Source organism: Acipenser ruthenus, chromosome 26 (genome assembly GCF_902713425.1).
Source record: "Acipenser ruthenus chromosome 26, fAciRut3.2 maternal haplotype, whole genome shotgun sequence".
NCBI classification, from domain to species: domain Eukaryota; kingdom Metazoa; phylum Chordata; class Actinopteri; order Acipenseriformes; family Acipenseridae; genus Acipenser; species Acipenser ruthenus.
This window is the reverse complement of record NC_081214.1, coordinates 21,643,506-21,668,331: the sequence shown is the minus strand read 5'-3', so window position 1 is coordinate 21,668,331 and position 24,826 is coordinate 21,643,506. Positions and strand designations below refer to the sequence as shown.

Sequence of the window (24,826 nt, the reverse complement as noted above, 5' to 3'; positions counted from 1 at the left end):
TTTTTAGACAGCCTTATGCAGTTTAAGCAAAGGCAAGTGCATATGCTTGTGCTATCCCCTGGGCTGTATCTGGGAGATATTTTGACTCGCTCCTGTCCACAGTGTGCTAAACAGCTCTCTGGGCTAGTGCACAGCTGGATATCCCCAACCAGATAAAGGGACATGATCAAATAAACTCTTAACAGCCCAAATTGGTTTGCTCGTTTTTATATGTTCTTCATCTGACTCAATCATATCTGACTTTATTCATTTTTTTTTTTAGTATGGCTTGCAAAGAATACTGGGAGACGAGAGAAGTCTTTTACTTCTGGCCAGAGCTATTGACCCGAAACAAACCAACATGATGACAGAAATAGTGAAAATACTTTCTGCCATTTGCATTGTTGGAGAGGAAAACATGTAAGTTGATAAACAAAAAGGTTACCAGTTACCTATCAATCTAATTACCTGTCTGCTGGTTTAACTGCATCTTTCTTTCTTTCTGTCCGCTAACTGTTTGTCTACATATCTGGTAGGCTTTACGTTGTATTTTAAAAGCTATACCACTTAATGAGGTGCTGGCCAAGCTAAAATGTATAATTTATGTATTAAACTTGAATAATTAATGTCTTGGAATGTATTACAAAATGTATCCCAAAATATCTTAACTTTCAGAGTATAAAGAGAACTATTTTGACAGCTGGTTCGAGACAAGCTACACCAATCTACTATTATGTCTTTCTCCACTTCACACTTGACTTGGTTTTGATGATGCAGTGTCCAGGGTCCACTCCACTTTCACAATTCATATGGTATTCTATAGAAACTCTTTAGTACAGAACTTGATGCATAGATGTAACTGGACAATGTATTCCTTGGTTCCTCTCACCTTGATTCAAATTCATCAAGGGAACTCAAAGTTGCTGAGTAGAGCTGCAGCACATAACCTTTGTGTTCAGTATACAGCTGTAGTGTAGGTGAGCATGATTCATTTGATATGGAAACTGCTAAATCTATAAATCTAAAGGACAAGGTTTCACAATATAACTCCATAATAAGAGATTGTTCATGACTAAACCACTTGCAGGTAAGAAACACACACAACTGTATATTCTTTCTTTATCAAATAATAATAATAATAATAATAATAATAATAATAATAATAATAATAATAATAATAATAATAATAATAATAATAATATATTTATTTATTTAACATCATGTAACCAAAGAAACTACACAATGATATTGCAAAAGTCTACCGGAAGCCATAATAGTAGTTTGTTATTTCATGTTAGAATTCAAAATGTCACATTTTTACATTTTTGTCAGTTTTTCATTAAGAACATACTACAAAGCGGTATGCAATTCAATATGTTAACCTAACATTCTTCAGCAGGTTTCATTTGACTTTATGAAGCAAAATTAGTTAACTGTGTAGGGTGATGTAAAACTTTTGGCCATAGCTGTGCAACATGATGGAGGTTTAATTCTAATTAGAACAGGAACTTCTACAAGTCCGCTTCCTCAGCTTGTCCATGGAAACCACGGAAGACTGCGAGAGTACCAGAGACTGTGAGATGCCTGTGGATCAGGCTGACTGTCTCCTTTATAATTGCACTGTACTTACTGAAAAACTGTCACATTTATTTTAATGCTGATTATAACTCCCTATACAGGATACTTCTATTTCTGTCCTTCGTTTTAATATTTAATGTGCTCATTAACTTTTTTTAAAGTTTTGATATCAATTATGCATTCCATGCATTTGTTTTTAAGTATTAGTATTATACAGCATACAACCGCTGTGTCTGAATAGCTGATTGTTCATATTGGGCACAAAACACGCTGTAAATACATGTAGCAGCTTATCAAAGTTTTGAAACCATTGTAAGTGACACCCTCAGATGATACGATAACACGTTAATCAGGTCTTGCTTTTTTTAACACAATATTTTCTTTTCATTAACTTTATTGTTTCAGCCCTGAGCTAGTTTTCTCATTGATTCCAATTATTAAACAAGAAACAAGCCTGAAGTAGGTTAAATTGAAATTTTGTGTAGTACATTTGCTCCCAGGAAAGTGCTTTCTGGAAGGGTTTGGATTGCTATGAAGCATATACCTGTATCAGTCCTGTACATTGATAGCAAAGAGGTACTACCAAACAGGTTGTTATCTTACCTGTGTGCTAAAGATACTTGTCAGATCTCTACACTTTAAAATTCTTGCCAGACTAGATCTGGCTTAAACAGTTAGGATCACAGAGACAGTCTTGTCATGCATTCCAGTTTTTCATTTCGGATGAAAACGTTCAGCATCTGATTTGTGATAGATGGCCGAAAAAGTAAAAGAAAGTCTCCTGTAGTATGGTGACACTGTCTCAGCATTTGCAGCCTGCACACTACAGATAAAGGAGATATCAGGGGTTTGATTAGGATAAGCCCACCTGAACTGATCGATATTAGATCTGGACTGATACATATTTAACTGGGGTATTTAAAAACTTTTATACTGATTTCAGCAACTTGAAAAAGTATTATGTTGTTTTTTTTTTTTTTTTATGTAAGTGTTTTCTTAGTCCACATCCAACAGTGAAACCCCTCATGTATTTCATTTTGGTTAAGTTCTTATTGAATTATTAATCCATATTTTGTTATCAGTATATCTCACCGGTGTCAGCACTAATAAGTTGCAGTTGAGAAATTAAAAGTACAAAATGAACAGATGAATGTCTGTGTTAGGTCTTGAAGTTGCTGTGCGCTATGACCATGTGCCATATCACCATGGTTGCCAGCTCAATTAGTACGATTTTATAAAGCTTTTGTTGCAGAAAAAACAAAAAATGAAACTGAACCTATCGGCTGCTGTGTACATGCATGCATATCCTGAGTGGTACACAACAATTACTTTGAATGCACTTGGATTAAACAGGCCATATAATTGATATTGGTACTCAAAAGCTCTCTACCTTGTTCTATATTAGGCAGAAAGGATGAATGAAAGAAATAAAGAAATTCATAGCTGTCAGTATGCCTCTTTCAAAGGCGAGCTAATCTTTTCATGTGAGAATGACCCTGTCGTTTTGATGTGGGGCTTGATCCTCCACTGTGGGTGCTTTTTTGAAGGTTTGCATTTCATCAAATGAAGGACCTTGCTATATTTCTGTTGAAAGGTGAATGAGAGATCAAGAGATCAGCAAACAAGAAAGATGGAATGGGAAGCAAACATCCTGTCCACTTGCTGATAAAGCTGGTTGTTTACCTTTTCCTCTGTATGTCTTTTTCCCTGCAGACTAGATAAGATCCTGGCAGCCATGACGATTTCAGCTGAGCGCAATAATAAAGAACGCTTCGCTCCTGTTGTGGAGGGGTTGGACAACCATGAAGCGCCACAGTTACAGGTCGGTCAGGGAATATGTCACACTGCACTTATTGGGCTCATTTAGGTGACAGGTTCACCAGTAGGTTGTGCAAGATGCTACAATTCCATCCTCATTTGTTATTATTATTATTATTATTATATTATTTCTTAGCAGACGCCCTTATCCAGGGCGACTTACAATTGTTACATACAATTACCCATTTACACAGTTGGGTTTTTACTGGAGCAATCTAGGTAAAGTACCTTGCTCAAGGGTACAGAAGCAGTGTCCCCAACCTGGGATTGAACCCACGACCCGTCGGTCAGGAGTCAAGAGCCCTAACCACTACTCCACACTGCTGCCCAAAAGAAATTTGTATCTCTGAGGCAAAAAAGCTAAAATGACATCCTTACCTGTGATAACGTAAACGTGCACCATATATTAATTCCCCACTGTGGCGTTTAGGGTCAGTGTTCTTTTGAAGATACTGTCCTTTGGAAGAGTGATTCACAGCTGTTGAGTTTTTAATTGAAGTAGAACACAGGCATTGACTGCATTCAGTGTTAAATAGATACATGTTTCTGTTTATTCATTCCAGTCAATACTGGTCTCAGAATGGGCAGCACCGACCCAATCCTGGTCTTTTATCTTTAGGTTTAATAAATCCTTCTGTGGCGTACTGTTGCTTTTCATTAATGAATGTCTTTCATTACCCCTTATACTCCAAAGACAGACTGAACAAAACATGTAATTACACATTCAATAGCTTTTTATTTAAGCAAACTAATATTCCTTTTAACTGAAACACAGATTTACTAACGAGAAGTCACATAACCCTTTCACTGCATCTGTCCTAGATACTACTGTATACTACTTTTGATTGCTGTGCCATTTCTTTTTTTACATTTTAAACTAATGAAAGACATGTTCCTAATTGCAAAGGAAACGAGCATGTGCGTTTAAAAGGTTCAAAGAAATGAAGCTCTTTTAACCTGCAAATTGTCTGTTGAGTCCATATCTTTAATGGGGTACAAGTTGCTGTGCATCAGTCAACTGTTGTCTCCAAAAACTCTTCAAATTCAACTGCATGAATGCGTAGTTATTTTAAATGTTTCTACAGAACGGGTTCACCCAAGTGAAACAAGTTAATTTTGACTTGATTGTGAAAAAATGGCCATGTTATTCTTTACACTACAGTATATAATCGTGCACTCATCTCAGGGTAATAGTTTCACAGAGACAGATTAGTGCAGATCTTGGAACCCCTTCTCAATCACTAAATTCAACTCATCACATGTTACCGTCTGCACTACATTGTGCCACAGGGAATGCTTTGTTTTTCTTCACAAAAACACAAAAGTCTAGTTTGAAACTCAAGTTAAATGGACTGAGCTGGGTATTGCACCCAGCCTTTGTAATGTGCCAGCTGGTCACAGTAACATGGATGGTGGTCTTTATCGGTCCTACCAACCTAACTCCACACAGCTGGATGTCAGGCTACAGCAGCCCTCTTAATCCTCTTAAGTGTTCTACACAGCCCGTTCCCTCCATGTGCAGTTGTCCCAACAATCCGAGTGCATTCGCATGAACAAAACTCATTTGCCTTGACGTCCCCCATAAAACCACTCTGCTCGGTTGTTCAGCTGTATTAATACAAGCCATTAAACCTGAGTTTCTTCTGGCAAAAAGAAAGGAAAACAACCCAACCAGATGGCACTTTTTTGTCCAGTTATTTTCTGATGGTACAGTAGCATTGTGAGTCCTCTTGCTCATGCTACTGATGCAACATAAATCCACCCACTCTAGCATAGTTATGGGGCATTTATCAGGATTTACTTTATGTAAAACATCAGAACCAGCCAAAGAAATGAAAAAGAAACAGTTTTGAGGCTTTTTATAAAAATAAAGGTGACAGAATCCCCAGTGGCCTCTTAATAACAAATCCGGCAGGGAAGATTAATGGCTACTTTTCAGTTGTCCATCAAGTCATCCTTCAGCTTTCATTGATCTGTTGTCTTTAGAACATTTTCTCCTTGCAATTAACATCCTTCCTCATCTCAGGCCGATCCCAGGAGCCACCTTACAGCCAGTTAATGCACATCAGCATCTTTCACTCTCGTTCCTTTGCTTTGCCGTCCTTCAGATAAATCAATTGGAAAACTCACAGCTGTTCAATGATACTTTCGGGGGTCCTGTTTAGTTCCTGATTTGTGTTGATGATAATGGAGGCATCTTTCTCAAAGTGCGTTTGAAAACAAACAGTGGGTGGGTATTTCTGTCTCTGTTGCCATTTTGACTTTCTGACCTTCTGATCAATTTCCATTCCAGGTGGCATGCATGCAGTTAATCAACGCCCTGCTCACCTTTCCAGAGGATCTGGACTTCAGGATACACCTTCGGAATGAGTTCCTACGCTGCGGGCTGAAGAAAATCCTCCCCGTAAGTGGCTTGTATAAACATATCCCAGGAATGGACAGTACCGGACTAAACCTTAACAATAAAGCTTTAGATGATACACCGATTGTATGTGCATCAACTGCTCAGAACCACACTATGCGTTCTGAAGGTTCTCATTGCCATCTCTCTGCGAACGGTTTATGTAATGGTGCTTCTAAATGGTGCTGTTACATGAGTTGACGTCTGGTCTTTTAGAACTATTATATTTGGATAAATAAATAAATCAGTGCATAAATAAAGGACACTGAATAACGTAGGCAGACTAATATAATCTGCACTCTGCTTCAAACACCCACCCATCGCGTCATCCCTCCTTTGCATTAAATACAGCATTTGACTGTTAACTGGCATCTTATATGACAGATGGTGAGGTGTGCTTTTTCTGGAGAGGAATGGTTAGATATATTTTTTTACATTTCTCTTTTTACAGTATGTGTATTTAATTTCAGAATGATTAACATTAACATTCTGAAACTTCTTTATGATATAAAACAAATGCGTAAAGAGGGGACAGACATGTGCTCTTTAGGGCATTAGTCTACTCACTGATTAAAGAGGTGTTTGCACATTCTAGCCAAAACATACATTTGTAATATCTCCCGAATCCCCAGCTACAAGCAAGGTGTATTGTTTGAGTGTGCCTCATGTTTACCAGAGCTCAAGGGGAGAAAGTAATCTGGCACAGGCATGAGGGTAATGCATTATGATTGTAGCGAGGGAGGAGGGGACCACAAGATTTATCACTGTTGTATGTTTTTTTTTTTTATGTGTATATCATGAAATAATGTCATGCTATGTAGGTTTATTTTTTATGTATACTTTGCGGTAGACCGTCCTTAGCAAGCAAAAGTGGAACTTGGGGTTTGAAAACTGTCTCGTGTCTGGTTATCTCAGTTCTGCAGATATGAATGGTGTATTCTTGTCTTTTGTTGATATATTGAGCCTGGTTTTCCTCTCAAGTGCCCAGTTTACATGCTCTGTCTAAAGAGCCCAGGATGTTAATTCTGACGCTCTTAAGAACAGTTATTTCTTATTAGTTTTCTAACATCACCACACCTTGTATTCAGGGAGAAATAGTTTATGTCAAGTCCATGCTGGTTCACTTCCACTTTAACTTTATTGATGGACTATAAATGGTTATATAAATATTCTTATATATCATGTGATAGTTTCTATGCTAACACTCTTACAGCATGTTATAGCAATGTCATTCAGTGTTTTATTTCTAATCATAATGTATTACAGTTGGTAGCGTAGTTAAGCATCCGCAAGCAGGTTCATGCAGGTAACAGATGACAAATGTAGTGTTTCCAATATCAGTTCGGCACGCCTTTTAGCCTGGCATTCATTTTGTTAAGAGATAAGTAATGGGAAGAGAGATCTGATGTCCTGGTTGATACAATGCATGCTGCTTAATCACAGCTGCAAGCGTTCACTGCAGGTGAAAGTGAATTCCATAGCTCTTCTCACCTCCACCAGCAGGAGTCAGTATTGCAAGTGTCCAGATTACACATTTTAAGATGGTTTTTTTTTGTTGTTTTTTGTAGGAGCTGAAAGAGACGGAGGAACTTGATATCCAGTTGAAGGTGTTCAATGAAAACAAGGAGGACGATTTAATTGAATTAAATCACCGGCTTGAAGACATCCGAGCTGAAATGGAATATCCTTTATTTAACGTTGTTTAATTTGCCAGTAATAGAAAAGCACATAATGATTGTATTATATCTGTATTGCCTAGTTACAAACCTAAACCCAAGACTCCAGCTCATTAAATGGGGATTTGGGTACCTAGAGCATGATTAGATTCACATCTCATCAGGTTTTTAACAAACACAAACCTTCTCTCTTCTTGATGTCATTTTGTGACTGTTCACTCTGGTTCATTAAAGTGCTAAATATGTAGCTAATTAAAATTACCCAGAAACTAGTAGGCCGAGGATCTTTTCTTTTAAAACGTATTTATTCCTTCTTTTTTTAAAGGACATTTAGTTTTGAAGCTATGTCTATGACAGACTACTGCTAGTTTTCGAAAAGCCTCAGTTCATTATTCAACTCTACCTCATTATAAGGCTCTTTGTTGGAACACATTCAGAGATACAATGCTATTATAATTTTGTTTCAGAGCTGCAAAATTGGTTTCTTTTAAGTTTTAACCCCTTCAAATGTCATTAGCGCTGTCCAGTTGTCTCTGTTATGAGTTTCTGTTTCGTTGCTTCAGTGTGCGTCTGTTGCTCTGCCTGTTTTCAGCTTTTCCATGCAAATGAGATCCTTCAAAGTTTGCCCGTTTACTATTTCTGCATTTTAATTGTGCTTTAAATCTTTTACTTTCAGGTTTTGCTTACCTTATGTTTTAGAAAACAAATGCACTTTTTCGATACCCCTGTCTAAAATAATTGTTATCTTGCTGAGTCGACTACACTGGTCCCAACTTTATAATATCTTGTCAAAATCCTTTTAAAGTAGCATGGGCATACAGTAAATCAAGTAAACCCATGGCTGGATAACATAACAACATAGTGCGTTAGCTTCAGAACATTTAGAGTACTGCACTACATATTAATCCAATACGCTCTGTCTGCGACGTTCATGTTTACTGTTACACACTTGATGCTGTGATTGCCGTGGTCTTATCTGCAATGCCTTTGCATTATGTGGATTGTGTTTCACAGTTTTCCCCCTCATTTTCATTTTGTAGAAGCTTAATAAATATTAACATGTTGAGAATACTGTCTTCTTGACCTAAACCTAACCCTAACCTCAATCTCCTCTGAGGTGTCTCTGCCCGCTGAATGAATATTAATGGATCATGCAGATCTACAACATTGATTGACCGTAACCCCAACTCTGACTCTCTGTCACACCTTGCTTCACTGTGCTGTTATTCCAGGTTCATTAGCTCACCTCATGTTTATTAATACCCATGAACCTGGGTAAGTTTGTTGCAGGTGCCTTGTTCTCCAGTTCTCTCTACTCCTTCTAATTCAGCTATTTTTCCAAAGCGTTGGTAACGCAACTCGACTGTGTGCTTCAAAAGGGCATTGCAGCATCACACTCTTTCCTCCTTTCTTACTGTATCCTCGTTAGTTTTTTGTATCTTCAGCTTGCCGACATTCTTTCGAACCAAAGGGAAACATTCCCTAGCATGGTAAACACTGCATTGTAGAGTACGAAGAAAAGGTTTGTTTGAGTCCCTGAGTGGCAGGTGTGCCGTACAGTCAGGGGAGCCCAGGTTTGCTGTGCCAAGTTGCTGATCTTCACTGCAGAGTCCGCAGGGAGCGTTGCATTGGCTCTGGTGCTCACAGGGGTTAGGGAGACAGGGTCTCTTTCTCATCACCGCGTTGCAGTGGACCAGGCACCCAGTGTACTCAAGCGGACACCTGCAGGGCTAAGCTTTGTTCTTCAGGGGCGTGTAGAGAGGCAAGTGGTTTACCTTGTAGGAAGGTTGTTATTTTTCAATTTGTGCACACATGTGCCATTGGGACAGGTGTATATAGACTGAAGGACAGTACGTTGAGGAATCATGGTTGTTTTCATTGCACTGTACCATGTAGTGTAATGCACCTATGATCAGGGCATGTTTTACTTGAAAGACTTATACTACACATCTACCCCTCTGACCCAGTGGTGGCAGGACATTGCGGTCGGGTAGAAAACAATTTAGCTAGAACACTGCCTAGGCTGTTGTTGGTTTGAAAATCAAGGTCTTGTTTGTTTTGTCCATCTCCACAAACTGAATTTAATAGCTGTTTACAGGGCTTATTGGTGCGAAATCTCCTTTAGATCCCTTTAATACATTTCTGTCATTTCAGAGGATGCCACTCTGGTAATGAAAAAACATAAATCTTTCATGAGAAAATAGTGGTTATTGCAGGTGCATTAAATATAAATATTTGATGTTGACAGGACACTCTAGCTTGTTCTGTAGTGAATGTGTATTGGCATGTCATTTGTAAAGGTAGAATCGTGGTGTGTAAGTACTCCACCTTGTAGTTCAGTTTCTAAAACCGAATGTATCTTTCTAATTTACTGAAGTATAAATGCACTAACTGCCTGGTAAAATAGGCTGGAATTAGGTCAATCAATACTGTAGGTCAATATGATCTATTAATATGAATTTACTGGAGATTGATAGAGAGTAGAGAGAGGAGTTTGCTTTTATGGAAAAATACATGATTTGTCCTTTTCTCTACAGTAAAGAGTATTAAAAACAGAACCAGTGTTTAAAACTAAGAAATAACCACTCAGAATGGTAAGTGTTAATTTGAAGTCATTGCTTTCAAATCTTGTATGTCTGCTTTTATAGATCAAGGGGAAAGTCTGGTTTTGTATTGAGTTTTTGATGGTAACAAGGAGTTTCTTTATTTTCTTAAGAATAACCAGACTAAACACAAACAAAGGGTGGCATTTAAATACAGCTGCAGAATAGCAACAATAGCAAACCTTCCGCAGTGTTTCACCCCTCTGCTACCTTCTAAATATTTAATCAGACATGGTCAAAACACACAAAATACTGTAACAGCAATTCATTTTTCATCAAACTCTGCCATGCTTTGCCACTTTCTTCTGTACATGAGCACAAATAAGTTACATTTCATTTTTAATTTGTATTATTATTAAAAACAAAAAAATCTAATGTAAAATACATCAAATGCCATCAATAATTAATTTTTTGAATATTGTCAAACTCTTATTTACATCTTATCACCTGTTTTATTAACTGACACACGATTGTTAAAAGGGAGGCTGAAATTCCGATTCTTAATGAAATTGCCATGGGCCTTTTTAATTTTTCATTGATGCTTTCCAGGCAACAACAGAGTTTCAAAAATGCATGTAGAACTTGAGAGCTTTATTATGATGTGTTGAAAATGTATTCAAAAAAGAAATCGGTTAGAGTCCATGATAGGAATAGAATACAGTATATTGAACCAGGTTCATGTGAAGAACAAAATACTTTTTAGGAACTTGCTATAATAGTTTTTGCCAAGCAAATTATTCAAGAATAAATACATGCATATAGAATTTTACTATAGTCCTTCTATTATTTTTTTAAATAGAAAAAAAATGCTGAAAAGCCCCTAAATGAATTTGAATAGTACAGTATGTTTGATTAGTGTCCATCACACCCTGATAAAGGCTTCACAGCCAAAACGTTGGTATCTTTCTCAATACATTTTGAAAACTTTTAGGAGTGTGTGGCTTCCCTTTTTCTTTGTAGATTAGTATCCACCCTCATCAAACACCAATCTATTGAAAGACTAATGTTGTTTTGGTTTCTTTGCAATTTAGATAGAGATTAACCAAAGGTAAGTGAAGAATTCAAGTAACATACACATACCATTTAAATAACTAATTGTTGTTGCCTTAGAGCTTTGTTGCCATTGCTTTTTCTTGACATCAGTACAGTTTTTCTTTTATTTGGGAGGCTTAGTTATGATACCAAGCAATCTGTGTTCAGCCTTGAAACCTCTCTGCCAGGAAAAGAATGCTGTTAGAGAAGAAGTTAGAACAATTTAGGATTAAGTCAATTTGTATCTGTAACGACATAACAGTAGTGCAATAGTGCATCATCGAAGCATACAGTAGTGTGAGGGGCTTTTCAAGCCGTTGGAATACATCTGAATTAGTCTATTTTTCCTTTTTTTGACAGCCATGCAAATTAAATTTTAAAAAATGGCATTTTTATAATTAAAATCTTTGTTAAAGCAGTTTACAACTACATTCAATTAAGGTACTGATGTGATCAAATACAAAATGATAAAGGATAGCTTTCAGAAGGGATTTCATGGCTTTTGTCTGCATATCCTATTTTCAGATTCGCCTCAGTATTCCTTTTTTGTTCTTGTTATCGACTGTGACTTCACCTAGGACAGTAATACCTGATGATGTTGTGGAAGTTTGATTCTTTTGTTGCTCAAACTTTGTTTTTTTTTTTACTCCTACAGCTAGTTTTGTAGTTTTCTTAAAATCGAAACATTTGATTTACAATTTGATTCTTGTAACTTTTAAAGTATGGGAATTCTGTAATTGGTAGCAATTTTTAACCATTTTACAAGTTCATGCTTAGAATTTTCTGGCAGTTGATTGCTCCGATTGGAATGCATGATGGGAAAACACTGGGGAAAAACACAGAACTGTGACCCCAAGGGAACATGTTTGACACCATACTGAAATCAATGTAATCCTTGACTTGAAGAATATATCTTTTAGTGTGATTTGAGAAAACTAAAGGCTGTATTGACTAATGCATTTTCATATATTTTATTTATTTATTATTATTTTTTAATAGTGTTTTATTTTAAATGCTCAAACCTGTGGAGTTGTCATTTGATTAATTTCAAGATCCATTAAAGGCTAGCTCTGACAGGTAGACTTCAGGGACCTTATTTATTACCAAGTTTTTTCACTCAGTGTTTACTCTTCTTAAGACTCAAGATCCCTGATGGGAAAACAGCAGTTAAAAATCATTAAAACTTTTTGTTATGCATGAAGAGACCTGTCTGAATAATTGATCGAGGGGAAAAAAAAAACACAAGTAGACTTATTACAAAGATATAGACGTTGAGTTTAAAATTAATTTTAAGAAATGGCAAATCTTACTGTACAAAACTGAAATTGAATCATGGCATAATGCAAATAGTTCAAGACAGCCTGTACAGCTAGTACATATTATACGGCCATATTATAACTTAGGACTCAGGGAACAATGAGTGGAATTATTGCTTTATACTGTAACTGGTGTACCGTTTGGTTCTATAGCTATGGCTGTATTTGCATCACCCTATAGAATGAACACATTTTGCTTAATAAAGTCGAATGAAACCTGCTGAATAATATGTTAACATTAAATTACATACCGCTTTGTAGTTGTCCATATACTTAACACAAAACTGACGGCAATTGAATAATATTACATTTCGAAATCTAACATGAAATACTGTACGACTATTATGGCTGACTCTCATTCTAAATGGTGTGGGTTATGTAGCTAGTTGTTAAATTATTTATCTAAATCAGCTTTTACCAGACTTTGAGTTTGTGTGGAGATGTACCAGGAGAGAACATTTAAATCATGTGACAATGTAACATTTCAACTCCACCTGTGTGCTCTCTCTTGCTCTCTCTCAAATAGAAATACATTTGAAGGTACTCTTTTTAAGTGACCAAAAAAAATAGTCATTGTAAACCAAACAATTACATTGTAGTAATAGTATTTCAAGAGGAATGTTGACACTCTTTAAAAATGCATTAGTTCTATTTGGTGCCCATCATTTTTGGGCCAGTGGTGGTGGACATTGAATGATCTTAACAATTTAGAAAAATATTTCTGTTTTTCATCTCGATGCAATGTCAACAACATCAGAGCTATCAGATTGACAGCAGCAAGTCAGTGTGTGATAACAAGAATAAGTGCAGGTGCATTTTCACGGTAGATAAACAACACAAGATGATCTTGGTTTGTGATGACGAGAGGAAATTGATGTACTTTTTGTTACATTTGTAATAGGACCTGTATGCATGTGTAGGGTAGCTGACAACACAATCAAATATGTTCTTCGTGTAAAATCAAATGCATCTTGATTTCTACCTTAACCTGCTCTGCACTGATATGAACGAGGTCTACCATTTGCTGTCCAACATGGTGAAAGATACGGGGGCAGAGAATTACCTCCTCTCCATGCTGCAGCATCTCCTCCTCATCAGGAATGATTATTACATCAGGTGAGTACATCCTTTCAATAATGCTTCCATGATATTCAATAGAATCTGTTTCATCGACAAGCCCCACCGTTTTCACTTCCTACAGCATTGACTCTTTCCAGTGTATTTGGATTACTGGGATGACTATATAATGAAATGGTCACTGGTTTTGTATTTATTATTTAACTACAACTATATGTGCAAAATAAATGTGTGTATAGGTTGCTCTAACTTTAATAGCACTGTAGGGTAATGTATTGCGGTATGTAGAGATACCATTGCGACTGTGCACAGACTCTGCGCTGTACCAAATGTAATGCTTGCTTCTCTCAACTACAGAACCACCACTGTCACCTAGTGAGAAGCAAGATCCTCTAATGTTATTCCATTTCAAGACTAAATATACATTGCGTAATGATTGCCTTGCCTTGTTTGGGTACAGTGTAAAGCAACACACTTTGTTCATGTTCAGTATTCCTGTAAAGAGTTAAAACGATGACATGAGAAATGATTGGAGGGAAGCAGTTGGTCCCTAGGTTAATTCTAGTCAGAGACATGAAATGTTATTATTCTTCAAGAAAGATTCCTGGGGCCAGCCCACTCCTTCGTCCAAATGCTAATGCCGTGCTGTAAGAGGGGAAATGGTTGAACCAAATCAGCAGACTGATACTGCAGTGTCTGCTGCTGACATGACGATGATCAATTAATTGTTGTGGCAGTCCTTTCACAGAAATACAATATTTTTAGAGAGAGAGAGAGAGAGAGAGAGAGAGAGAGAGAGAGAGAAAATAAGTTTACTATAGGCAACTTCTTCCACACTTGGAGTTATGAATAATGTATTCCCAGCTTGTTGGAGGAATAGAAAATATATTAACCAGCTGTTAGAGAGCAAACTCTTTAACAGCATTCCTGTCCACAGCAGCACGGGATACAAGACCTGTCTGACTTACTGGAAACAGATTACTACAACCCCTCATTAAACAGACATGTTATTAATAGAGATTTTATTTTAAATATAAATGTTCGCCATCGCCTGATATAAGCGTAAGCTTTTATGTTTGCAATGTACATGTCTCCTTGTATACATACTGTGGAAAAGTTTAATTAGTTCGGTGCTAAACTTTAGCGTAAAGAGAGCAAACCCGGAAAGTTACAGCATCCATGCCCTTTCCTTAATATTTATATGTCTCAAAACATACAGGCACATACAGTGTTACAGAAGCTTTCTCTTTTAAATCCAATCAGATCCTGCTGTATAAAAAGGTTTGTCCGTCTTAGTTGATGATAAGAGTTATGACCAAAGACTAAAAGAAAGCTTTGATTTTAACACTTTTGATAGTACTGATCACTTTTTGACAGTACAGAGTGGAACAGCTTATGAACAGAAATACAATGCTGCAGTTTAAAATACAGACATGTGCTACCCTGTTCACTGTAATAAGCTGCCATAAATACATTCCTGCTACTTCTAAAATGAAAGAGGGATAGTTGTCAGAAGAGCACGATAAAGCAAGTGAAAGAAAATATGATTCCAAGACAGTTAAAGTGGCTATTATATCTGAAATATGATTTGAGAGGTTGTTCATGTTGTGCATATTTAAAAATCATTGAATGGGAAATATGGAAAAAATATGGCTTAATGTTTTAGTATAGCTTACTAAATAACAAAAGTGCTCCTATTTATTTTGCACATTTTTGTATTTTGCCGTCAGCTTTCAAATAAGGAGGGAATAATAGTTTAGAAATACTAAATGAAACCAAATAAATTAATTTGACAAACATCTAGATGTCTTTCTCAATGTCTTCAGGACAGCTAGTCCAAACATTTGTCATTGAATTTTTTTATTAAGTTTCTTTTAAATTTTGTTTTTTTAATTTAGCACTATTGAGTGTAATAGTTATGGATGACAATAATAGTTTGCATAGGAAAACAATTGCTTGTATACACCCTAAAAGGTACAGTCTAAAACAATAAAGTGAACCACATTAATTACAGTATCTACAGTAACAGGCATTCGAATGGGCTTGTAAACAACAGAACCACCTTTCCAGTGTGACCTGACAGTTTTGGGTCAAACAGTCCATTTTACAAATCTTCATACAGCCGTGGGAGAGTTCTGAAATAGGACATATTTTTAAGATATTAATTAGGTTTATATCCGTGACAGTCGTGGGCTTAATTCACTGCCACAAACCCTTGCTGTGTAACACTCAGAACTTTGCCATATCCAGAGCAGAGCATTCATTTTTTGCTGCTGAACAAAAAGACAACCATTTCATTTCCCACGATTTACTTTCCACGCCATACATTTGTAGTACAATATAACCCTTAACGAGAACTCGCTGACAGCTTTTGTACATGCAAATTACATTTTTAGCTCGTAAAAGTAAAATTAATATTATACAATGGAATAGTCAAAAACAGAACACAGCACTAAAGGCGTATATGGATCCCACTGGATAGAAGTCAATCCCTAGTAATTAACTACTGAGGACGGTCCCCTTATAAATAGAATATCCAGTATTATAATTAGCTACTGTTTCAGGGAGTTTAAAGCAGCTAATTAGCGTAGACGATATATCAAATTACTATTCATTACAATGCAATATATTCATAAAGAATATATTATAGACATAAATATCCTACCCATTGTTTGTAAGTGTACAAACATTACCCTATGTAAATTATCTGTGTTAACATCAGATATCAACAAGGTCTGGCATCACTTAGTTTAGTTTAATGCTTTCATTGTCTAGCCTGACCATGTTTTTTTTTTTAAGTGCCCTAGATTTTAAAAATACCTCTGCATCCAGTCCCCAGCCTGCTTGCATTTAGACCCTTTAACCTTTTTATTTAGAGGATAGTTCATTGGAGAATATGGCAAATTGTGATGTAATGACCGCATCGCCTAGCTGGCAGCCCAGTGGAAATCACGTTCCAGAATGTGTCCTGAAAGCACAGCGACACTCTTTACTGTTTTTAGAAAGCTGGTCGCTTCACTGGTAACAAGGCACAGTCGGGTAGCTTATTGCACTGGGAATAAGCCTGCTTTGCTGTTCGTGTCGAACACAATTCCCTTTCAGAGAATTCTCACAAGTACCGAACAACGGCATGAAGTCATGAAAGTGCTTATTGCTGAAATATATATATATTTCAAGCCATTGTCGTCTTTTAATTCTCAAAGGTACCGCTTTCTACAAGTGATGATTTAAAAAAAAAAAAACATCTGTTAATGTTTTAATGTATTGTGTTTTCACAGCATATTGACACTTCAATTTAAACTGAAGCATGTCTTTAATAGAAAAATCTTGTCCGCTCATATACAGCTTAAAGCAAAAGTGTCTTTATGTGATTTGAAATAAATTAATTTTAAACCGCCTTAAGGGTGCGTCCTAGGGAATGAGCAAAACGTCACTGGAGCAATTAATTTCAGAAGCTATTTTTAATTGGGATATGTACAGTATACGTAAAGACTTTATAAGGTGAACTTGAGCGAGCTGTTCAGGGCTGAAGTCAGCAAAGTGGAGGAGGGGTGGGGGACCCCGAAATATATTTAGCCCAAACCTTTATTATTGATGTTTACACATTTTCACACTTAAAATGCAGAACAGCAGCTGGAATGCTTCCTAAGCATGAAATACCCCTACAACATGGTAGAAGGAAAAGGACTTCTGTATTGGAAGCATGTGTATACATATATACATATATTTAGATCGTCAACTACCTTTACTTTCATAGTATCTGATGTCTCAGGATGCTTAAACTGAATATAAGTTTTCAGAGTTTAATACAAGGTCAGCTAAATAATCACCTTACACAATATATTTCAGCTGAAACATTTCAGATATTGCCTGTAGAGCAGAGGACATTGATATACTGCTCTTAAAAGAAATGGTTTTGTATTTGGTAGAATACCGATGTACTTCTGAAACCTATGTTTAAGGTTTAATTGCAATTTACTATCTCCTCCAATTTTGATTCCTGTTTTTTAGATGGACAATAAATATATTTTTTATTATTAATAATTAAATAGGAATCTGTCATTATGGTCTTTTATTTTTTTAGATTGATCTAAGCTTCAAAAAAATGAAAAGAACATGGATGAATATGGCTTTAAAATGTAGAAACTGGATCATCACTGAATTCCAATTAGAGAAAGCATGACTGCAGAGTGCAGTGACTTCTCAGTGCTCTTACTGCACAGCCTATTGTTCAGCTGCCTCAGAGTTTAAATGTGTGTCTCAGATGGCAGTAAGACTCCCATTGCATAGCAGCTTCGGCCATGTTCTATTATGGGCATATTTTAATGAAATTTGAACCTACTGTGGAGAGACTTGTTTAATTAGGCTGGCTGTAAAAACACCCAGTTTCAAAATAATAAGTCCTGTTTTTAGGGTACCCACTCTTAATGCTTTGCCAATTTCCACCCTTGTATTTTTGATTCAGTGAACTGTTATGTTTTAGATGCCCAGTAGATGGCATAGGTGTATTGTGTATTTCCTTAATGAGGGTCAGTCAAATATGTAAGCTTGTTTGACTGTGGTTCCAGCAAATGGTTATGGGTCTGGAGATCCTGGGGCAATGTGTGAATTCTATCAAGCTAGAAAAGTGAGTAATGTTCAAAATATTCAGCTGTTTGATCATTTTAATCCACAGTTAATCATGATAAAAAAGAAGATATTGCACATTAAGACACAGCCTGGGTTTGACTCCATTTCCATGTATAGGCAACTGTTTAAAAATACCCAGTGGGAAGTTACAACTACAGTACATTCTGTACACCAGTGTCACCTGGTCCATTTAAACACATTAGAGCACACTTTGAAATAAATGACTGAATTTTGGGAACAGATAGTACTGCAAGTCACCGGTATCAAATTATCCACTACCATACAAAACATACCGATGATAAAAAATGTATACAGTTGAAGAAAGTTATTTGTTAAGTGTAAATTATGTTCTTAATTTCTAAATTGTAAAAGGGTGACTTTTATTTACTTACTTAGCGATGTTTTAACATGAGGTTTTGGCATCCAGCGAGGTTAATGTAATTACAATGAAAATAAATAAATAAATGAAGCTCATAGTAAGGCAGAATGCAGTTGTCTATGTCATGCATTACACAAGGTTTTCAGTTTGTTTTTCATTGGTTCCTGCTAGCTGATTCTGTCGGCACACCTTCACCTTTTTCAAGGAGATGCGCTGCCTCTTTAACATGCTGTGTCACCCTGCAGGCCGCAGTACTACAAGGTGATTGAAGAATGTGTTTCCCAGGTGGTGCTGCACCGCAGTGGCATGGACCCTGACTTTGCATACAGAGGGAGGCTGGACATTGACCTCACTCACCTTGTTGGTATGTCTTCAGAACCGTTGAGGTGGTTTAAGGACCTCTGGGTTTTTGGATTTGACCGTGACATTGCTATTTTCCAGTATGTTGGTTAAAGTTCAGATCTCTGCCACTGAACCATTACTTTTCTCTACACGTGAATTATATTTGCGGAAGGCAGCCCTGTCAACAGCACAGCCCAACTCTGTTTGAGGTCCAGAGGATGGCTTGTCCCTGATACCTCCCAACATCTTGTAGACTCCCTGCTCTGCCCTGTCCAAGGTTTTTATTGCTACAAGATGTTGCCACAGTGACTGAATAGTGATGACCATGCTCATTTTTACCAAACAAATTTGCTTAAAGAACTGTTAACCAGCAGCATATGTCCTAAAGTATGCCACAGCTGCCTTAATTAGATCATAAGTACATGTGATATTAATTACTGGCTGGTTATTTAAAATCTTTCCAGGATTTCTTCTTTTTTTTAAAATTATAATAACTTTTTTAATTTTAAAGGTAAACTTGTTAATCTAATCAACCAGAGCAGCTGAATGACTTCTTATTAAAATGCAATTAAATGCAAAGGCAGGTTTGAAGGAGATGTTGACTTTTAAGGAAATGTACGGGCGAGGAAATGCATACTCTGATCTGTAATAATAAAATTATTATTATTATTATTATTATTATTATTATTATTATTATTATTATTATTATTATTATTATAGTGCATCTGTTTGCTCTTGTTCATTTATTTATTGTATTTATTTATTATTAATTCCCTACAGATATGTGTGTGGATAAAGCAAAAGTGGAAGCAAGTGAACAAAAGGCGTCCGATTTTTCCAAAAAGGTAAAGCTATTAATCATCAGCCCAGACAATTGGTATGCTATGAATACATCCCTATCGAAATATTTTTTCCTAAGCTCAGAGACAGGATATTGATTGCTTTGCTTTGATCAATAACTGGCAGCATAAATACATGGTCTGTATCAGTATTACCTGGATCAATATTGATGTTGCAAGTCTATTGTACTTCGTTGTCGTGCCTCATAGAGTTACTTCCAAAATGAGCGTAGACAAAATCTCTAAATGTTTTAGACCACTCTTCGCAATGTCAGTGATCCCTTGAGAGACACATACACACAAAAAAAAAAAAAAAAAAAACCAAAAAAACGTATTTTCCTTTCCCTGTTTAAAGGCCAATTTAAACCATTTACATGTTCGAATGTGTATAGGTACATATATCCCTTTTTTCAACCACTGGAGCTGATTCTAAAAAGACTCCTACTGGATTTCTGAAGGGGGGTGGTTTAAGAAGCCTCAGTATTACCAATTCCCCCCCCCCAAAAAAAGAAAAGTCCAGTTTGATGTGTTTGAAGCCATTACGTTTACATACTTAGACTAAGGTAACCTTGGAAACGCCTGGCTTGGAGTCTGAAGTTACTATGCACTGTTAAGCTATATCAGTCGTCTCCAACACCTAAAGTACATGGAACAAGAATTAGTCAGCATTTCATAATATAGTTGCCATAACTACCCCCTTTACAATTATGTAGTATTTAATGCTTAAAGTAATTTTCAAAACAAACAGTTCATGTATTAAATGCAGTGTACCCATTAAGATACAGTAACTCCATCACTTACATTATTAAGTTGATCCTTATTTTAGCTGGCTTCCCAATTATATAATTTTTGTTCATGCTACATACCTGTAATACACGTATGAAATTAACTTCAGTAAGACTACAGGGGAGGTAATGGACTTTTATTTTGAAGTGTTTTTTTTTTCCCCCCTCTGGTAACAAGCTGCAGGTGTTACACTTATGGAATAGGTAATATTTCTGCACAAACCGATAGTAGGTATGCATGAAACAAGCAAGCACACAACTGTTGAGGGCAGATTTAGCTCCCAGATGAAAGGATTTGAGCGCTGTCATCTGCCATGGCAAATGTCAGGGAATGTTTCAGGTGTCTGACGAGCATGTTAAGGGAGAAAGGAGTCCGGAGGTGGCAGAGAAAACACTGGTCTGACGCAGGTCACTTTTCGAAAAGGTTAGGGCCGTCATTGGAAATGAAAATCAAGGGGCACAGTAAGCAAGCAAACGGATGGGGGGGGGGGGGGGGGGGTTAAGGAAGTCTTTTGATCCTATTGCATTATCTGTCCTGTTGTGATCGTTGCAGTTTGATGAAGAGTTCACAGCTCGACAGGAGGCGCAGGCTGAGCTCCAGAAACGAGAGGAGCAAATCAAAGAGCTGGAAGCAAAGATCCAGACACTGCAGGCTCAGGTAATGGGGATAATAGACTTCATGTCTGCTGCTCACCGTTTTAAAAATCTGTCTGCTTGGAATAAATGGGAATTTTTTTTTTTTGGGGGGGGGGGGGGGCAGTACACAAATGTCCAAGTGGAATCCTATAGTTTAAAAGTTGCTATTTCCTGGGACTTCATTTCACTCCAGGGGTCTGGCTTTGCTGCACTCAGACCATATGACCCACCTCACAGGAAGTGTATACCAGGATGCACCATTTCAAAATAGTGATATTGTGTGAAGTTTCCTATTGAGTGATGCCCCACCCCCCTCAAAAAAATCACATTGCTGCCCTTTCCCTATGAATCTATGAATGTAAGTCATGATACATTTCAGTAGCTAGGCGACAACATATTAATTCCAAGGTATTTTCAGAGCCTAATATACAGTAGTGATCATTCAATTGAAATGATAGCCAGGCTGTGAACTCCCAAATGAACAATAAAAAAGCAACCCTCTTTATTAGAAATTATTTAGTTTCAGTTTCCCAGCATTGCATTATTAAAATAGGTATATTGTCTTACAATTTTGGTCTTTACTTACATTGTTCTCCTTCCATGAAGAAAAAAAACAAAAAAAAAACAAAAAAAAACCTGATATACAAACCACAGAAAATGCATGCGATGCTTAACCCAATTTTATATGGTCTGATCTGCTTGGAGACAAAGTGGCAGTTTACTTTTGCTTTTATTAAGTTTGTCTTTGCAGATAAAACCTTCAGTTGAAATATGATATTGCTTCTTTAGCCAGGAGAGCTTTTAAAAAAGAAAGACATTTAAATAATACATATTCTCCATTTTACAGCCAGCCAAACACCCACACAGTACCTTCACCAGGTTTACTGAAGAAAAAGTTGTTGCTGTCACAATCCCTTCCTTCTGTGTCACACTTGCAATTTATTCTGTTAAAAAAACCAAAATCGTCAGATCTGTGCTGCCATTGGAGTATGTTGGGGTTTGTCTGTGTTTCTTAGCGGAATCTGCTGTACAGCCACTCAGTACAGAGCATTTAATCAATCTGTGTGCAGCACTTCCTCCCCAGTTCATCTCACTAAGGGCCTTTGTCACCGCTTGTTACCAGGTCTTTACGTGAAACTCGCTCATCACTCACTATGCATCCAACAGCTGCTCCACATATTCATGACTCAATTCCAGTTAAACACTCTGCTGCTCTGTCCAGCTAACAGCCGTTTTCATCACTCTCCCTACCTTATTCCAGAAAAGGGAATTTCACTCGCTGCAAACGCTTTGACCCCCCATATAACCTGTCTGTATCTCTCTGTCTTTTCCTCAGTCACCGTGCATCCTTGTTGTTTTCCATAGACTTCTTATTCATTGCATTGCATTGCATTGTATCCATGTCTTCATTGCATTGTATCCATGTCTTTTTAGTCAAACGCAGTACATTAGCACACCCAGAGTGGCTTAAAAACAGTCACCTCCACAGATCTGAGTTCAAATCTAGCTCTGGTTCAGTGGTGTGCCTGAGATGGTATAGCACAGAAGATACATTTCATTTCGTTTTTGCAAAGTTGTTACCGTAAAACATATCGCAAAGACCTTAGTTTGAATATACACATCAATCAGTCATCCAGTTCATACCATTCATACCAGTCAATAAAGGCCTGAATCATGACTATGTAGCCTACATTTGTACTATTCTGCACTTTGTCATACTTTACGATGTTTTTGCTGTTCTTAAAAATTTCACAAATTACCAGCAATATAATGTAACATTTACTTCCATTGCTGTCCCCACTCTTCTAGTGTAAGACATGTAAATGTATTCACAAACAGGTAATCTACTTAAATTAATAGTGGAATTTACAGTAGGACCAAATCACCACAAATGATAGAGGTATGAATCTAACCAGCAGAGTCGAGTTCTACCCTTTTCAATGGGCAATTCAAAATCACAACATTATGGGGCAGCTGCAGTTTAAACAGAAAGGTCTCATTGAGTTTAGAAATACAGATTGATTCTGGAGTTGAATAAACAGATATGGTTGGATGCTGGTTGGATCGCCCTGTTGCTACGGGTCAGGCATCAACACTTAGCAACTAGTTACCTGTCCACAAGCGGCTTGAGCAAGTTGCCAGTTACCTCTGTAAAAGTCAGTACTTCTTCAGAAAACAAAAAACAAAATAGGATTGAACCCAGAACACTTTTTCAATATCTTGCATGCACGTTTGATTTTTTTTCCCATTATTCTGTGTTTAATATTGAATTCCGTGCACCCACCAACACCACTGGGCCAAGGCCTCTCTGAACTGTATTTACAGAATGCAGCTCTTATTTATTTTTAAGTACAGTCTTGCTGCTGCTGGTGCAGCCAGATGCCACACCCTTTTTGTTTTTACAGAAGCCTGATTGAAGCGAGGGATTCAAAGGGAATCACATCCATAATGAAAGTGAAGTCTTCCTGTGAAAATCAATACCTGGCATCATAAGAGAAGAGGGGGGGGGGGGGGGGGGGCAGAGGAGGGACATGAGGATGCAAAGTATTCAAACACAGAGGGACTAAAAACTAGCAGAGCAGGAAATAAATATTTAATATTCACTTTTTAGAGATTTTAAAGGGAACACTTTTCTGCACCGCCTGTGGGGAATGTAAACTCAAATAAAGACAGATTTTATAATATGGACTTACCAAGTAAATTAATTTCCTTTTAGAATTAATTTGGGAACAGAAGCTAAATTAAGTCTTACAGTGGGAGATATTGTTTTTCTTTCAAAAAAAAGAAATTAATGAATAAAATCGTACTTATGTTATGCAAATATCAAAAGCAGTCCTTTTCTACAAAGGCAGGTATTTTATAGAAGACGTGTGCTGTGCTTTGCAACTGATCATCTAATGTACAGACAGCTAAAATGAAAATACTGTACATTTGGAATACAGTACCTGACTGTAGAAAGAGGTTATTTCCGGTATTGTACTGCTACATAGGAGGCTGTGTGGTCCAGTGGTTAAAGAAAAGGGCTTGTAACCAGGAGGTCCCCGGTTTAAATCCCTCCTCAGCCACCGACTCACTGTGTGACCTTGAGCAAGTCACTAAACCTCCTTGTTCTCTGTCTTCAGGTGAGACGTTGTTGTAAGTGACTCTGCAGCTGATGCATAGTTCACACACCCTAGTCTCATATCTTGTAAAGCGCTTTGTGATGGCGGTCCACTATGAAAAGGCGCTATATAAAAATAATAATAATAATAATTATTATTATTATTATTATTATTATTATTATTATTATTATTATTATTATTATTATTATTATTATTATATGAAATGTTGTAATCCAGGGAACCACAAAAACGTCATTAATCTGAACGGGAGCTTGTATTAGCTCACTACTCATTTAAATCTACTTGATAATTTTTCTGCTTGCTACCTGCCTATTCCTACCATGTTATATGCCTCCTGTCTGTCTTTCTCTGTCTGAATTGCCTGCTCATCTGTCTTATACCTATCTAGCTAGCTATTGAGAGAAGCAGACAAAAAGAGGCGCCAAAGAATACCTGTGAAACAGATGGTGGACAGGTGGGTGTTATTCTGTAAAATAATTGCAACACATTTTGGATCCCAAGCTTTTTTGTTTGTTTGTTTTGCAACCTGTTCTCTCTTTCTTTGCACAGTTTTTCTTTATGCAGAAGTCAAAGTACACCTCCACACAAAACTTGGGGAATATTGGAGTATTTAA

At 37.0% G+C, this 24,826-nt stretch overlaps 1 protein-coding gene across 7 annotated transcripts in view; it reads left to right on the top strand.

Annotated features, from left to right (window-relative positions):
* LOC117430578 (protein diaphanous homolog 2) overlaps positions 1–24,826 on the top strand; it is a 408,548-nt gene that overhangs the window by 126,004 nt on the left and 257,718 nt on the right. For 5 of the 7 annotated variants that reach the window (XM_059000922.1, XM_059000921.1, XM_059000923.1 and 2 more), the window contains 9 exons: positions 263–399; positions 3,271–3,379; positions 5,669–5,779; positions 7,345–7,457; positions 13,403–13,519; positions 18,734–18,852; positions 19,611–19,675; positions 21,008–21,112; positions 24,601–24,666. In XM_059000922.1, the coding sequence (XP_058856905.1) occupies positions 263–399; positions 3,271–3,379; positions 5,669–5,779; positions 7,345–7,457; positions 13,403–13,519; positions 18,734–18,852; positions 19,611–19,675; positions 21,008–21,112; positions 24,601–24,666 (942 nt within the window). The remainder of the gene's footprint in view (positions 1–262; positions 400–3,270; positions 3,380–5,668; positions 5,780–7,344; positions 7,458–13,402; positions 13,520–18,733; positions 18,853–19,610; positions 19,676–21,007; positions 21,113–24,600; positions 24,667–24,826) is intronic. The other 2 variants (XM_059000925.1, XM_059000924.1) reach the window with 1 other exon arrangement.